The sequence below is a fragment of the Pleurodeles waltl genome, chromosome 3_1 (assembly GCF_031143425.1).
Source record: "Pleurodeles waltl isolate 20211129_DDA chromosome 3_1, aPleWal1.hap1.20221129, whole genome shotgun sequence".
In the NCBI taxonomy this organism is placed as follows: Eukaryota; Metazoa; Chordata; class Amphibia; order Caudata; family Salamandridae; genus Pleurodeles; species Pleurodeles waltl.
Window position 1 is genome coordinate 1,896,166,380 of NC_090440.1, and position 17,820 is coordinate 1,896,184,199.

General features: G+C 42.3%; 1 protein-coding gene across 4 annotated transcripts in view; it reads left to right on the forward strand.

The window, feature by feature from the left end:
* Positions 1-497: 497 nt before the first annotated feature.
* LOC138285719 (alpha-aspartyl dipeptidase-like) overlaps positions 498-17,820 on the forward strand; it is a 161,653-nt gene continuing 144,330 nt past the window's right edge. Inside the window, exons 1-2 of one of the 4 annotated variants that reach the window (XM_069226030.1) lie at positions 498-600; positions 903-1,023. In XM_069226030.1, the coding sequence (XP_069082131.1) occupies positions 923-1,023 (101 nt within the window). In that variant the 5' untranslated portion in view covers positions 498-600; positions 903-922. The other 3 variants (XM_069226029.1, XM_069226028.1, XM_069226027.1) reach the window with 3 other exon arrangements.

Consider the following 17,820-nt stretch of genomic DNA (forward strand, 5'->3'; position numbering starts at 1 on the left):
ACTGAAAATTCTTGTCGAGAAAGCTAAAAAAAAATGATTTTAATTTATATTTAATTATTAAACAACTGTTATTGTTGTGTTGTTGCTGTTGTTGTGTTCCTCACAAAACCATACAAACAGTGCCACAGTGTGGCAGCTAAGAGCTGGTGCTGACTATAAAGTGCTTGTGCGGAGCACCAGAAACCAACAGGTAAAATTCAGCACTGGGTGAACTCCTCCATATCTATGCTCTCATGTTGCTGTGTGCATGGGAGTACGGGTATTATATATAAGCAAAACCTATTCGTTATGTCAATGCTTGTTTTTCCGAGTCAATACTGAATTCACTAAAGCTGGTAACAGCAAGTGAATTATTATTTGGCACTGAGACACTTCATATTATTTCTAACACATTTAGCCAGCTCTAACCTTGTAGCCAACAATTTGCATGCTTGGATTAAGAGCTGCTTGTTACAATGTTAGCTGTGAAACTACACGTCCCAGAATGCAATACGATGTTGGCAAAACAGTTGAAGCTGTCAGACACGAAATGAGGACAGCTGGCAGCTAAGCCCGTGGGTTCATTCCAGCATTCAGGTGTTGCCTGCGACAAAGCTGCGGGTAGGTCACAGAGTGACTAAGGGGCAGGGGCTACGTGCGCAAAATAAAAGGAGAACATAGTTTGCACGTGACGGCTATTCATCATCAGACTGTGGTAAGAGGAACTTTGCCTTCCAGCCTATAGAGCGCTCCTGTGATTTGAAAACTCAGCACTTCCAGGAGGTGGAAAGTACAGCGTGTTGCTCTCATCATATAAATGCTGCAATAGAATACGAGGTGTCAGGAGCAAACGTGGAGCATTCACACACTTCCTGTAGTTCCCTCAAGACAGGGGTAACAGTTTCCCTCTTTCCCTCTGGCAGGGTCTGTCGTAGCGCGGACAATGGGGTCGAGGAGACGCTTGCTGCTGGTCTCTAACTCCACGCTGCACGGAGGCACCTACCTGGCGCACTGTCAAGACCACATTCGGGCATTTCTAGGCGAGTAAGTAGAACAAATATTGTTTCTGCGCACTGTTTCCCTCCCAACCAAATGCGTCATCCGAGCTGTGTTTTCTATGACAGAGAAGTCTGTCTTTCTTATGCCAAATAGACTCTTTAAACTAGCACCAAACCTTGTCTAAGATACGTAGCTGTTTTCTGCTAGATGTTTATACTTCATCTGTCTCGCTCGTTTTTTTTTTTTTACAAAAAGCTTTATTATACAACCTTAGCACGTAGACAAGGCGCACCGTCGGCAATATGTGGATGGGAGTGATATGCCCTGTGTGCAGCAGGGTTCGCTGCCCTTATGAGAACACGGGCGCACTAATATGTGGCCACCATTCCCGAAAGCGCCGCTGATCTGTTCTTCTCCTGCCGTCTGATTCTATCGTCCTCTGATGTTTTTGGATATGAGGCTTGGACCCCATTAAACGTGTTCTGCCTTCCTTATAAACAATGATACAATGTCATTATAGGTAAAACTTTTATAGGTAGAGCAAGCATTGAATGTTTATCATAACCTGGTAAGAGGTCCTTCTACAGTTCTATTAAGTAGCCTCTGTGGATCGGTGTTGTGACTGCCCCCATTAACCAAGCATTGGCAAAGCCAGTAGTTCTCTTCTAAGGGAACTATTGGCTTTGCCAAAGTCTTTTAGCCATGTTGTACAGCAGCGGGGCAACAACACGGAGCACAATGTAGGGTGGTGGGGGCAAGCAACATCACGAAGCATAACAAATTAAAGCAACAACACAGAAGGTGTGAGTGGGCAAGCAACAACATAGACAGTGGGCGAGGACAACCAACAACTCTGAGGGAGACAAAAGCGCACTGGTAAGAGAGAGCGATACAGGGAGGAGAAGCACACGAAAGAGACAGCCTGCAAACACATGCACTTTTATAAAGTGTTATACTCAAAAGAAAACAGCATGTCTCAAAGAGACAGCGCATGCGCTGCCTAGGCTAGACCTAATAAGTAGCCCCGTAAGCGCGAGAAGTGGAAGTACACAGGTACTTGAGAAATGTCCAGGGAAGGTACATGCCTACAAAGAGGAATTGAAGCCAACAGTACAAACCTAACAGAAGCGAGGAAATGAGAGTGACGATGAAGCCAACCAATGGTAAACAAAGTATGGACTCTAAGCTCACTCTAAGCTAACAAAATGTCTTGCAAGCGACAGCACGTGCTGTCTGAGGCGAGACCTAAAAATAGCCATACGAAGAGAAGTTTTCTTACTGTCCCATTAAAAGTGAAGCAGTCCGCTGACAAGTGTTGCAATGTTCATGAAAAGTATGGAAGCCCTTTTGAAAAATGGTAGCACTCTCTGATTATGGTCAAATATTTGCAGGGCTGGTATACCAGGACTGCTGAGAGATAGAAGGCCAAGTGTGGGTCAGCTTACCCAACTAATCTATAATATAAATTTGGGTTCTGATGATTAGATGAAGATTGATTTAGACGCAATAATTAACCCACCAAGCTTTATTTCAGAACAGGCTAGTGAAGGGCTGTAGGACAGTAACAGTTCCAGTCAAAACTAAGATGTACCTGGATTGTGAACCATTGTGCCCTAGCACTGCCTGAAACTGGAAGGACTTGTGGAATTCTGTGTTGTAAATGACCATCCTACATGTTATGCCTCATTTCCAAGTTGAAAACTTCAAGGAGGCATTTATCATACCCGGTAAATTCTTCACTGTAGTAGTACATATTTTGTGTTGTAAAAAGCTCTCTTTATTCCGCACAACTTGTAATAAGGCCCCGGTGATCTGTTTAGGATTTAACAAACTGTTCTATGGTGGGGTGGGGGGAAATATAAACACTACACTGCATCAAACTATAAACCATTTACGTCTTCATACTTGTATGCAAAGGCTGTTATAAAACAGGAAAAGCAGTTGGCTTTGTCTAACATATTAATCTCATCTCTTGCCTACTCCTCTCTCTTTGCAACTATCTTAATTTGTCTCCTTGCTTTCCTTGGTCATATATAAGTATGGAGCTGGGCCCTTGATACTAATTTGCTTACATTTATCTGCAGCAACCAGGAACAGATGAGAAAATCGCCATGCTCAGATGAAATAAGGATATGCAGCAAAATTAACTAATGACAGATTTTAAACAACCCAGACTGGGAGAACAAACTACTGTCTGATGAAAGAGAAGGTTGCCTATCTCCTCCTCTCACTTCCCTCCTTAAATACACCACTGAATACAGAGCAGATCTTGCTGCATAGAATATATGCTCCATTCATTTGTGAAGGGAGTTCATTTAAAGTCAAAGGATATTTTGATTTTCAGAAAACCTTTATAACATTTAATATAATTATCTGAAATAATATCAGATTCTGGAGCTATAGTACTGTGAATTATGTACAAGCATACTGAAAGTAAAGAATGTTCTTGCATGTTATAATGCCATAGTGTAGGAAAGTACCATCTTGCCTGGCATGTTACCCCCATTTTTCACTGTATATATGTTGTTTTAGTTGTATGTGTCACTGGGACCCTGTCATCCAGGGCCCCAGTGCTCATAAGTGTGCCTGAATGTGTTACCTGTGTAGTGACTAACTGTCTCACTGAGGCTCTGCTAATCAGAACCTCAGTGGTTATGCTCTCTCATTTCTTTCAAATTGTCACTAACAGGCTAGTGACCAATTTTACCAATTTACATTGGCGCACTGGAACACCCTTATAATTCCCTAGTATATGGTACTGAGGTACCCAGGGTATTGGGGTTCTGCTGCTGCTGCCAACCCCTCAGACAGGTTTCTGCCCTCCTGGGGTCAAGCCAGGCTTGTCCCAGGATGGCAGAACAAAGGACTTCCTCTGAGAGAGGGTGCTACACCCTCTCCCTTTGGAAAATGGTGTGAAGGCAGGGGAGGAGTAGCCTCCCCCAGCCTCTGGAAATGCTTTCATGGGCACATTTGGTGCCCATTTCTGCATAAGCCAGTCTACACCGGTTCAGGGACCCCTTAGCCCTGCTCTGGCGCGAAACTGGACAAAGGAAAGGGGAGTGACCACTCCCCTGACCTGCACCTCCCCTGGGAGGTGTCCAGAGCTCCTCCAGTGTGCTCCAGACCTCTGCCTTTTTGGAAACAGAGGTGCTGCTGGCACACTGGACTGCTCTGAGTGGCCAGTGCCACCAGGTGACGTCAGAGACTCCTTCTGATAGGCTCCTTCAGGTGTTGCTAGCCTATCCACTCTCCTAGGTAGCCAAACCCTCTTTTCTGGCTATTTAGGGTCTCTGTCTCTGGGGAAACTTTAGATAACGAATGCAAGAGCTCATCCGAGTTCCTCTGCATCTCTCTCTTCACCTTCTGCCAAGGAATCGACTGCTGACCGCGTTGGAAGCCTGCAAAACTGCAACATAGTAGCAAAGACGACTACTGCAACTCTGTAACGCTGATCCTGCCGCCTTCTCGACTGTTTTCCTGGTGGTGCATGCTGTGGGGGTAGTCTGCCTCCTCTCTGCACTAGAAGCTCTGAAGAAATCTCCCGTGGGTCGACGGAATCGTCCCCCTGCAACCGCAGGCACCAAAGAACTGCATCACCGGTCCCCTGGGTCTCCTCTCAGCACGACGAGCGAGGTCCCTTGAATCCAGCAACTCTGTCCAAGTGACTCCCACAGTCCAGTGACTCTTCAGTCCAAGTTTGGTGGAGGTAAGTCCTTGCCTCCCCACGCCAGACTGCATTGCTGGGAACCGCGACTTTTGCAGCTACTCCGGCCTCTGTGCACTTCCGGCGGAAATCCTTTGTGCACAGCCAAGCCTGGGTCCACGGCACTCTAACCTGCATTGCACGACTTTCTAAGTTGGTCTCCGGCGACGTGGGACTCCTTTGTGCAACTTCGGGTGAGCACCGTTTCACGCATCCTCGTAGTGCTACCTGCTGCTGAGAGGGCTCCTTGTCTTGCTCGACGTCCCCTCTATCTCCTGGCACAATTTGCGACCTCCTGGTCCCTCCTGGGCCACAGCAGCGTCCAAAAACACTAACCCCATGATTTGCAGCTAGCAAGGCTTGTTGGCGGTCTTTCGGCGGGAAAACACTTCTGCACGACTCTCCACGGCGTGAGGGATCCGTCCTCCAAAGGGGAAGTCTCTAGCCCTTGTCGTTCCTGCAGAAACCTAAGCTGCTTCTGTCCAGTAGAAGCTTCTTTGCACCCACAGCTGGCATTTCCTGGGCATCTGCCCATCTCCGACTTGCTTGTGACTTTTGGACTTGGTCCCCTTGTTCCACAGGTACCCTCGACTGGAAATCCATCGTTGTTGCATTGCTGGTTTGTGTCTTTCCTGCAGAATTCCCCTATCACGACTTCTTTGTCCTTTGGGGAACTTTAGTGCACTTTGCACTCACTTTTCAGGGTCTTGGGGTGGGCTATTTTTCTAACCCTTACTATTTTCTAATAGTCCCAGCGACCCTCTACAAGGTCACATAGGTTTGGGGTCCATTCGTGGTTCGCATTCCACTTTTGGAGTATATGGTTTGTGTTGCCCCTATCCCTATGTGCCCCCGTTGCATCCTATTGTAACTATACATTGTTTGCACTGTTTTCTAAGACTATACTGCATATTTTTGGTATTGTGTACATATATCTTGTGTATATTTCCTATCCTCTCACTGAGGGTACACTCTGAGATACTTTGGCATATTGTCATAAAAATAAAGTACCTTTATTTTTAGTATAACTGTGTATTGTGTTTTCTTATGATATTGTGCAAGTGACACTAGTGGTACTGTAGGAGCTTCACTCGTCTCCTAGTTCAGCCTAAGCTGCTCTGCTAAGCTACCATTATCTATCAGCCTATGCTGCTAGACACCCTATACACTAATAAGGGATAACTGGGCCTGGTGCAAGGTGCAAGTAGAAGGCTGTTTTGGTTCAGTACAAACCAGGGCAGAAAGTGTGGGTCTTGGAGCCGGTGGCCCCAAGAGCACTCCAAGATAAATGGAGTGGTCACCACACAATTGTTGAGAAAAAGGGTGAAGTCACCTATTTAGTTGACTTAGGCACTGCCAGGAGTCCCCTTAGGGTGCTCCATGTCAACCGCCTGAAACCCTACTATAACAGGGCTGATCTCACCCTGCTCATGGCAACTGATGAGGGACAGGAAGAAGACAGTGATCCTCTACCTGATCTCTTCTCTTCCACAGAACAAGATGCTCTTGTGGAAGGTGTAGTTTTGGCTGATTGTCTTACTGCTGAGCAGAAAGACCATTGCATAAATCTCCTGGGTCAGTTTTCTGAACTCTTCTCTACTGTGGCAGGTACCACTTCTTGGTGTGAGCACACTATAGATACTGGAGACAGCTTGCCTGTCAAAAGTAAGATCTATAGGCAGCCTGACCATGTCAGGGACTGCATAAAGCAAGAGGTGCAGAAAATGTTAGAACTGGGAGTGGTTGAGCACTCTGAAAGTCCATGGGCTTCTCCTGTGGTACTTGTACCAAAACCCCATTCCAAAGATGGAAAGAAGGAAATGTGGTTTTGTGTAGACTACAGAGGTCTCAACCAGGTAACCAAAACTGATGCTCACCCTATACCCAGGGCAGATGAGCTCATAGATACACTGGCATCTGCCAAGTATCTAAGCACTTTTGATTTGACTGCAGGGTATTGGCAGATCAAATTATCAGAAGATGCTAAACCTAAAATTGCATTTTCAACCATTGGAGGACATTACCAGTTCACTGTAATGCCTTTCGGATTGAAAAATGCACCTGCCACTTTTCAGAGGTTGGTGAACACAGTCCTGCAAGGGCTGGAAGCTTTCAGTGCAGCATATTTGGACGATATAGCTGTCTTTAGCTCCAGCTGGGATGATCACCTGGTCCACCTATGGAAAGTTTTGGAGGCCCTGCAAAAGGCAGGCCTCACTATCAAGGCTTCAAAGTGCCAGATAGGGCAGGGTAAGGTGGTTTATCTGGGACACCTTGTTGGTGGGGAACAGATTGCACCACATCAGGGGAAAATCCAAACAATTATTGATTGGGTTCCCCCTACTACTCAGACTCAAGTGAGAGCCTTCCTAGGCCTCACTGGGTATTACAGGAGGTTCATTAAGAACTATGGCTCCATTGCAGCCCCTCTTAATGACCTCACATCCAAGAAAATGCCTAAAAAGGTATTATGGACAGCAAACTGTCAGAAAGCTTTTGAGGAGCTGAAGCAGGCCATGTGCTCTGCACCTGTCCTGAAAAGCCCTTGTTACTCTAAAAAATTCTAGGTCCAAACTGATGCATCTGAATTAGGAGTAGGGGCAGTCCTATCACAACTTAATTCTGAGGGCCAGGATCAACCTGTTGCTTTTATTAGTAGGAGGTTGACCCCTAGAGAAAAGCGTTGGTCTGCCATTGAGAGGGAGGCCTTTGCTGTGGTCTGGGCACTGAAGAAGTTTAGGCCATACCTGTTTGGCACTCACTTCATTGTTCAGACAGACCACAAACCTCTACTTTGGCTAAAACAAATGAAAGGTGAAAATCCTAAATTTTTGAGGTGGTCCATAGCCCTACAGGGAATGGACTATACAGTGGAACATAGACCTGGGAGTAGCCACTCCAATGCAGATGGACTCTCCAGATATTTCCACTTAGACAATGAAGACTCATCAGGTCATGGCTAGTCTTATTGTCCTTCGTTTGGTGGGGGAGTTGTGTAGGAAAGTACCATCTTGCCTGGCATGTTACCCCCATTTTTCACTGTATATATGTTGTTTTAGTTGTATGTGTCACTGGGACCCTGTCATCCAGGGCCCCAGTGCTCATAAGTGTGCCTGAATGTGTTACCTGTGTAGTGACTAACTGTCTCACTGAGGCTCTGCTAATCAGAACCTCAGTGGTTATGCTCTCTCATTTCTTTCAAATTGTCACTAACAGGCTAGTGACAATTTTACCAATTTACATTGGCTTACTGGAACACCCTTATAATTCCCTAGTATATGGTACTGAGGTACCCAGGGTATTGGGGTTCCAGGAGATCCCTATGGGCTGCAGCATTTCTTTTGCCACCCATAGGGAGCTCTGACAATTCTTACACATGCCTGCCACTGCAGCCTGAGTGAAATAACGTCCACGTTATTTCACAGCCATTTTACACTGCACTTAAGTAACTTATAAGTCACCTATATGTCTAACCTTTACCTGGTAAAGGTTAGGTGCAAACTTACTTAGTGTGAGGGCACCCTGGCACTAGCCAAGGTGCCCCCACATTGTTCAGGGCCAATTCCCCGGACTTTGTGAGTGCGGGGACACCATTACACGCGTGCACTACATATAGGTCACTACCTATATGTAGCTTCACAATGGTAACTCCGAATATGGCCATGTAACATGTCTATGATCATGGAATTGCCCCCTCTATGCCATCCTGGCATAGTTGGCACAATCCCATGATCCCAGTGGTCTGTAGCACAGACCCTGGTACTGCCAAACTGCCTTTCCGGGGGTTTCACTGCAGCTGCTGCTGCTGCCAACCCCTCAGACAGGTTTCTGCCCTCCTGGGGTCAAGCCAGGCTTGTCCCAGGATGGCAGAACAAAGGACTTCCTCTGAGAGAGGGTGCTACACCCTCTCCCTTTGGAAAATGGTGTGAAGGCAGGGGAGGAGTAGCCTCCCCCAGCCTCTGGAAATGCTTTTATGGGCACATTTGGTGCCCATTTCTGCATAAGCCAGTCTACACCGGTTCAGAGACCCCTTAGCCCTGCTCTGGCGCGAAACTGGACAAAGGAAAGGGGAGTGACCACTCCCCTGACCTGCACCTCCCCTGGGAGGTGTCCAGAGCTCCTCCACTGTGCTCCAGACCTCTGCCATCTTGGAAACAGAGGTGCTGCTGGCACACTGGACTGCTCTGAGTGGCCAGTGCCACCAGGTGACGTCAGAGACTCCTTCTGATAGGCTCCTTCAGGTGTTGCTAGCCTATCCTCTCTCCTAGGTAGCCAAACCCTCTTTTCTGGCTATTTAGGGTCTCTGTCTCTGGGGAAACTTTAGATAACGAATGCAAGAGCTCATCCGAGTTCCTCTGCATCTCTCTCTTCACCTTCTGCCAAGGAATCGACTGCTGACCGCGCTGGAAGCCTGCAAAACTGCAACATAGTAGCAAAGACGACTACTGCAACTCTGTAACGCTGATCCTGCCGCCTTCTCAACTGTTTTCCTGGTGGTGCATGCTGTGGGGGTAGTCTGCCTCCTCTCTGCACTAGAAGCTCTGAAGAAATCTCCCGTGGGTCGACGGAATCGTCCCCCTGCAACCGCAGGCACCAAAGAACTGCATCACCGGTCCCCTGGGTCTCCTCTCAGCACGACGAGCGAGGTCCCTTGAAACCAGCAACTCTGTCCAAGTGACTCCCACAGTCCAGTGACTCTTCAGTCCAAGTTTGGTGGAGGTAAGTCCTTGCCTCCCCACGCCAGACTGCATTGCTGGGAACCGCGACTTTTGCAGCTACTCCAGCCTCTGTGCACTTCCGGCGGAAATCCTTTGTGCACAGCCAAGCCTGGGTCCACGGCACTCTAACCTGCATTGCACGACTTTCTAAGTTGGTCTCCGGCGACGTGGGACTCCTTTGTGCAACTTCAGGTGAGCACTGTTTCACGCATCCTCGTAGTGCCTGTTTCTGGCACTTCTCCAGGTGCTACCTGCTGCTGAGAGGGCTCCTTGTCTTGCTCGACGTCCCCTCTATCTCCTGGCGCAATTTGCGACCTCCTGGTCCCTCATGGGCCACAGCAGCGTTCAAAAACACTAACCGCACGATTTGCAGCTAGCAAGGCTTGTTGGCGGTCTTTCGGCGGGAAAACACTTCTGCACGACTCTCCACGGCGTGAGGGATCCGTCCTCCAAAGGGGAAGTCTCTAGCCCTTGTCGTTCCTGCAGAAACCTAAGCTTCTTCTGTCCAGTAGAAGCTTCTTTGCACCCACAGCTGGCATTTCCTGGGCATCTGCCCATCTCCGACTTGCTTGTGACTTTTTGACTTGGTCCCCTTGTTCCACAGGTACACTCGACTGGAAATCCATCGTTGTTGCATTGCTGGTTTGTGTCTTTCCTGCAGAATTCCCCTATCACGACTTCTTTGTCCTTTGGGGAACTTTAGTGCACTTTGCACTCACTTTTCAGGGTCTTGGGGTGGGCTATTTTTCTAACCCTTACTATTTTCTAATAGTCCCAGCGACCCTCTACAAGGTCACATAGGTTTGGGGTCCATTCGTGGTTCGCATTCCACTTTTGAAGTATATGGTTTGTGTTGCCCCTATCCCTATGTGCCCCCATTGCATCCTATTGTAACTATACATTGTTTGCACTGTTTTCTAAGACTATACTGCATATTTTTGGTATTTTGTACATATATCTTGTGTATATTTCCTATCCTCTCACTGAGGGTACACTCTGAGATACTTTGGCATATTGTCATAAAAATAAAGTACCTTTATTTTTAGTATAACTGTGTATTGTGTTTTCTGATATTGTGCAAGTGACACTAGTGGTACAGTAGGAGCTTCACTCGTCTCCAAGTTCAGCCTAAGCTGCTCTGCTAAGCTACCATTATCTATCAGCCTATGCTGCTAGACACCCTATACACTAATAAGGGATAACTGGGCCTGGTGCAAGGTGCAAGTACCCCTTGGTACTCACTACAAGCCAGTCCAGCCTCCTACACATAGTATCATGAGTATGAGCATAAAGAGGGTGATATCGTGCATAAAAGCCAAACACAAATAAAAATTAAAAGAGAAGAAAACTTAAATTAGCCAAACACATTCCCTCGCTTCACTCTCCATGGTCAGTAGGCTAGCAATCATACATCAAGTACATATCTTTATCTTAATGTTCACTGTACGATCTTGACCACACTAGCATCTCAAATGCGTTATCTTAAGAGACTTCCCATTTGTACAAGTTCTTGACCTAACAAAACAAGGAAGAGTACAGACAGATGGTGGTCTAGGAGACATCCTCCTGTACGGGGTGGCATTCAAATAAAATTATTTTATAGGTCCCAAAACTGATCCACCATTTCCGTTATGTAACACAATTAAAGCTTTGTCGTTCAAGAGTGCTTTTGCTACATTAACTTCACTTTGGCCTATATAAGGACCTTTGAAGTTTTAGAACATTACTAACTTTTCCTGGCTAAAAATAGCCCTGTGTGTATCACTTTTTTCTATGTATCAATATGAATGTGAAGTGAAATACCTTCATCAAGAGCTGTTTGTCGATCAAGGTCAATCACTCCAGCATTCATGGCAGAAATACATCTTTCCAGAAAGATTGTACATAACGACAAGACCAAATGGGTGTGCCATTGTCCCAAGCAACTAAATTGCTTTCCAGCAACAGAGAGCCCCATATGCAAAAGTGTTACCTCATATCATATCTAACAATTGCACACATTGCAGAAAACATCAGTTCCTGTGTCCAAGTTGGTTACAGCATCATTATATTCTGCTGTTACACCAAGATCTTTGGACCAGGCTGCAACGTCTTCTGAATGTGACACATTACCCTGAGTCTGCAGTTGATAAAACTGCCTGATTTGGGGGAATGAATTGTCATGTATCTTTAGCATTTTTTCCTAACACAAGAAATCACAATGGTGTTTTGGGCTTCATACCTCGCTGAGTAAATATGAGCATAACTGCTCATACTGTTGACAGTCAATGACTGTGTACAATATAGAGATATTAAAATTAATGAGATATAAAAATATTTAAGGAAAAATATTGACACCCATAATATTGTTAACCCTAAACTTATAAATAAATTAACCAAAATATGGAGTCCCTAATATGGTTATACAAAGGTTGAAAAAGTACTAAAACCCAAAATATAGATAATAATAACATAGACTTTTTAAAATTAACATTAAAAAAAACTGAAAGACAAAATATAGTTTAAAACTGATATATATTTTTAAATATTACTTGTATTTATTAAAATGATTTTTTAGCTTCAAAGATTTACAAATATGCTTACAAAATGTAGTATAAAATGAAAGCAACTTAATCATTTAATTCAACAAAACATTCTTTACATAAAAAAAAAAATATATTTAAAGACCCCAAAACATAATGCATATAAAATGTAAATAAATTATTAAAACATATATATATATATATATATATATATATATTCTCACTAAATGACCGCATGCTAGTCTGAGCGCTCTCATTGCCGGTGCCGATGTGGGGGTTAACGGCTAGACCCAGACTCCCATAAATCTTTTCAACAAGGATTGGACATAGCACTCCGGGAAGTCTATTCATTAGCTTCTTTAATGAATTTTAGTATGTGCTCCCGCCGCCTAACACGTTTCAACCAGGTCTTGATCACAGGTAGCCATTGTCTATTGTTTCCACAATTTATATAATACCCTCTTTATGTCTTTACCACAGCATTCTGCGACATGTGTTTTACAATATTATTGTTATAATTATTGATTTGTTAAACATTCTATGTATTTACACATTTTCAAAACTTAACCAGTCCCATTCCTCTCATACTATAGTGTTACATCATAGTTCTATTTTCAATTTTGTTTGTGCTATTATTCCTGATCATATTATTTATTTTCTTTCAATGGTGAAAAGTCATTATGACAATTGTCTTATATCTATAATATCATTTTATTATTCTTAATTTTTTATCCCATGAGTTCGCACCTTTTATCCTACTACTTGAATTATACAATGTCACTTCACCAAAGGAAGAAATTTCTTTCTAATTAATCTTTTCTATACAGACATTGAAGATGATTGTGGAAATAATAGACAAAATCGCTCACAAACAAAATAGTGTATGCTAAAACCACTGATATTGCATGACTTTCCAAATAGGCAATAGAATATAAAGTCCATATTGTTTTAAAATTATAAACATTTCACAATTAACAAATATTTGTAGATGGTTATATGATTTCTTAAATTAGTTTATGTCTTTCTTTGTTCTTTTATCTCTATTTGTTTTCTTCATAAATGTACAAAGAGTTCTTCATTGACGTTCTGGCCAAACGGGATCTTAGTTCTTAGTTTTTTTATGTATCTGGATTCCAGACGACGCAATTTCAATATTCTATTACCTCCTCTTTCATTCAAGGAAACATGAGCTACTCCAAAGTACCGCATTGTTTGACAGTTATTTTGATGACATTGATTATGATGTTTCACCATTGCATAGCTCAAATCTTTATTATTAACTGCTCTGATATATATATATATATATTTTATATATACATACTATAATTATGTATATATAATAATAGTCACACTTGTATTAAAATAATAAAAATTAAAAAATATTTAAAATATACAAAAATAAAAAATATATTTTTCAATATATTTAGTAGGGAACATGATTGCGGGTATCACTGAAACAGAAAAAAGTGTCTTTTTTTTTTTTTTTTTTTTTTCTATTATCATTGCGACACCTCTGAACCCTAAAACTATACTCATCCATGAGTTGTAACAACTCATTACCATCCCTATCCTCTACCCGTCCCTGAGCCCTGAAAACCCCTTGCTACTCTATTCTCCACCCATTTCTGAGCCCTACAAAACTCCTTACTATAACTATTCAATGCCCATCACTTCATCCAAAAAACGAATTAGTAAAACAGTGTTAGTAAAACAGTGCAAACGCCCACTTCGTGCCCTTAAACCTGATCTGTAACCTGGGGCAGCACCCACCCTGCACCCTAAAAACGAATCAGTAAAACTGTGCAATGCCCATACCTGTGCCCTAAAAACTAATCAGTAACCTGGTGTAATACCCATCCTTGTGCCCTAAAAACGAATCGGTAATCCAGTACAATACCCATCCCTGCACCTAAAATGAATCAGTAACCCACAAAGGTGCCCTAAAAACTAATCAGTTACCCAGCGAAATACTCATTACTGGACCCTAAAAACGAATCAGTAAATTCCCATCCCTGTACCATAAAACATAATAAGAAAACAGGTGAAATATCCATCCCAGCGCCCTAAAAAATAATTATTAAAACTGTGCAACACACAACCCTGAACCTGTATGAAACCTTCAAAGCAAAAGAAAAATTAACATATTTACAAATAAAACCATCTATAACTAACCTCTATAACTCAATAACCCAAAGAAAATGTAACATAAATAACATTAAAAAAATTACATTAAAATTAGAAAAATAAAAATATATTTTTTTTCAATTTAAATAAAACCCACCGACCCTCACCTATATAAAACCCCAAACTATGAATAATCTAATTACATTTTTAAATGTTAAAATTATAAAATTTCAAAGCATATTTATAACATTTTAAAAATATAATTTAATGAATTACCCACCCAAATCAACAAATTCTTCTCAAACACCTCATAAACTAACATTAAATTGTAATGAATTCAAGTAAAAAATTGAAATTTAAGAAAATACAGTTTAGTGCAGTACAGATCCAAAGCCCAAAAAACAGACCAATAAATAGCGTGATTACATTTTTGTATGTAAAAAAGTAATCAAAAAGTAAACATAACATTGTAAAACAATTCACTAAATAAACTACTCACTCAATCCCTCTAATGGCCACAATTCGAATAGTAAATAGCAAAAATAAATATTAAATAATTAATAAAACAATTTTTTTTTTTTTAATGTAATGCTATATAATACACTATCCATCCTAATTCCCTACAGTACCCAACACCCGAAACAAAAAAGTACATTATTGAAAAATAATTTAATAATAATTTGTATAAGAAGAAACACGTATGTGTGTGCATATGTAGGTAAACTATATAAACATATTTCAAAATGCACAAGCTCATTTAATATTAAAAAAATAACATACAAATTATACATTATACTACAATATTTGTTTTAGATATTTAAAGTATAATTGTAAAAATATAAAAATATATTTTTACTAACGATAATACCTCGATATATATATTTCAAAATGCACAAGCTCATTTAATATTTTAAAAAAATAACATACAAATAATACATTATACTACAATATTTGTTTTAGATATTTAAAGTATAATTGTAAAAATATAAAAAGATATACTTGCTAACGATAATATCTCGATATAATGATCTTTTTGGTATTCTGTATTTGGTATTTAGTACCATTGATATTATGACTTCGAAATTAAGGGTGCACACACCATTTGACTTGCAGGATGATTCCCTCCAAATTAGCACAGCTTTCAATGTAATTAATTGGTCCCCAAATCCCAAATATACTGGACCATGTGTTCATTGTTCATGCTAAAAGAAGGTTGGTATTATTGAGTAACCGTGCAGTAGACAAGAGTCTATTGTGGTTGAACACAGCCAGTATTGCATTTTTTAAAATGTATTAATGAGTTTTGTATAGTCCTACATGTCGCCCTTCAGTAACTTAACAGTGCTGGCAGGATAGGAACTAAAGTTGATTGTTGTAAGAGGAAGTTAGCCTCCAATTGGGTGGGCTAAGTAACCACATGCAATATCCTTCAGCACCACCCTTGTCCTAGTCAGTCTCAAGTGGAAGTAAGTCTAAAAACTCAAGTTTTCAAGATTCTCTCTTACTTCATGTGGTTGGTTTAGCTTGTATACTGGAATTAGTGGTGTTAGAGAGATGCTGTCTTGGCACATCCGTTGATCTGCCACTGTATTTCGGCCTCTGGAAGGACAGGTGGTTGATGGTGTGCTGATCTGACATGGAAACCGTGCATGAAGATCTCTGTCCCTAATGTAGAGCGCTGTCAATGTTAACAGCTAGGTAAGACCTTTACCTTAGAAACACTTTGTAAATGGGGCACATGACTTTGCATTTAATCCTTGCCTCTGCAGAGAGCAAGTTGGGAGCTTAAAGGGCAAGATTTGTACTACCTTATGTAGGTTAAGCTGCATTCTGGCTGCTTGGTTCTGCCTTCTTTAGAGCTTGCATTGAGTTTCTTTTGGAGGCTGAGGTAGATAACGTTGCAGTAACTGAGGCATGCATGAATGAAGGCACTTGTTCTACAGTAACTCTACAGATGGAGGAGTATTTCCAAAGAAGAGCAATCTGCTTGTTTAGATTCTTAGCCATCGCATCTTCTTGGGAAGACAGATGAGGTACGAGTTGGACAGAATTCCTGACTTTGGTGAGCTGGAGGGAGGCTTGTGGGCCATGTAAACAGTAGTGAGTCAAACGAGGAGTCTCTAGTTGCCAGGATCTGAAGCTCTCGGATTCTTAAAGAGTTAGCAAAAATACAGATAACATTGTTCTTTGGAGCTGAATGCATTCAACATAGCAAACAAACATTATCACAGTTAACTTTGTTAAAGGTCTCCTTGGAGTCTAGCATCGTAGCACCCCTTTGCACATCCCATAAAGGTGTATAGTATATCTAAGAGACTGTGTGTGTACATTGTCAGGGGAGTGACAGCCTCTGTTAAAGCCAGTTTGTTCCTTTAGTGCCAACATTGGTAGTGGAAGTTCCAGGCAAAATGAAGACATTTAATTTAGTTTTTTAAGCTTACATTCCACAATGAAATGAGATTATGTGACCCACAAAGTTATGGATCTTTATTGAGCTTGGAACAGCACAGTCATGGCATTGTACAGCGAGACTGGCATGGCACCTTTATAGACTCCTGAAACACCATCTCTAAGTTAGGAGTCAGTATGTCAGCAAATAAATGATAAAAGTTAATAGGGATAGTATCTGAGCCATCACCTTTACTCCTGTTCAAACTTTAGATTGCACATATTGTCCCCTCAGTTGTAATTGGGAAGATCAAGGCTACTACTTTATTAGTTGAAATGTTGTGAAGATCAATGGAGCTAATCAGTTATCACAAGCTATTGGATAGTCAGGGCCTGAATTCGAATATAGACAGTCTTAGGGCCTGGTTACTAGTTTGGCAGTCAGAAAACCTGACCGCCAGATCTGTGATGAGGAGACCGCTGTCGAGGTGGCCGTCTCCCCACTGGCCCTATTCCAACTTTCCCTTCTGGGTTGAGGGGCGGGAATCAAGGTGTGGCAGCATTTCTGCACCAGCACCCTTGAAATACACACTGTGTGCACAACAGACAGTGCACATTTCAAAGGTGCTGGGCAGGGGGGCCCCCTGTGGGATCCCCGTCGGGATCACTGATCCTGTCGGGGATGGTTGTAGGTTGCCAGGTCTGGTCACCAACCTTGTAATGTGGCAGTCGACTCTTAGTATTGTTTACAGACAGTAATGCCCACCCATCTAGTAATGAGATGTCTTTCTGCTACAAAGACTGGCTATACGCTATCCACAAAGCTTCCTATTTTCTAAACCATTGCAATTATGCATATAATGCACCTGCACGAACCCTGAATGTCAGCCTTCAGAGCATCCCAGAAAGTCTACAGTGAGAGTGATGCTTCTGGAGTATGACTGAACAATCAGAATTCCTCTACCTTTTTAAAAATATTTTCAGTAAAGTGTTTGTATTGGAGCATAGGGCGTTTTAATTGCCACTAGGGTGATCTGTTAGAAGAGTCTGAAAGGGTATAAAGATTACAGGTGCACAAAGAGTGCAGGTGCACATTCCCAAAGTTTAATGGGCACTATATTGGAATCAAGAATATGATACAGCTCGGGAGCTGTTGCTAAACCAAGGATCCAAGTGGGAATAACTTCCATGAGGCCTAGTGTAAAATGTAAAGTCCAATGTCATCGGATTATTTACATTCTACACATGACTGTAATCCAGCCAACAAGTTCAATCCAGAAACATATTGGTTGAGGCAATGCATCCACTACCAGTAGGTGGTTTTTATCCACTCAGGGGTCAAAGATTACATTAAAGTCCCAATCAATAAAGGAGAGGGCACAAGAGC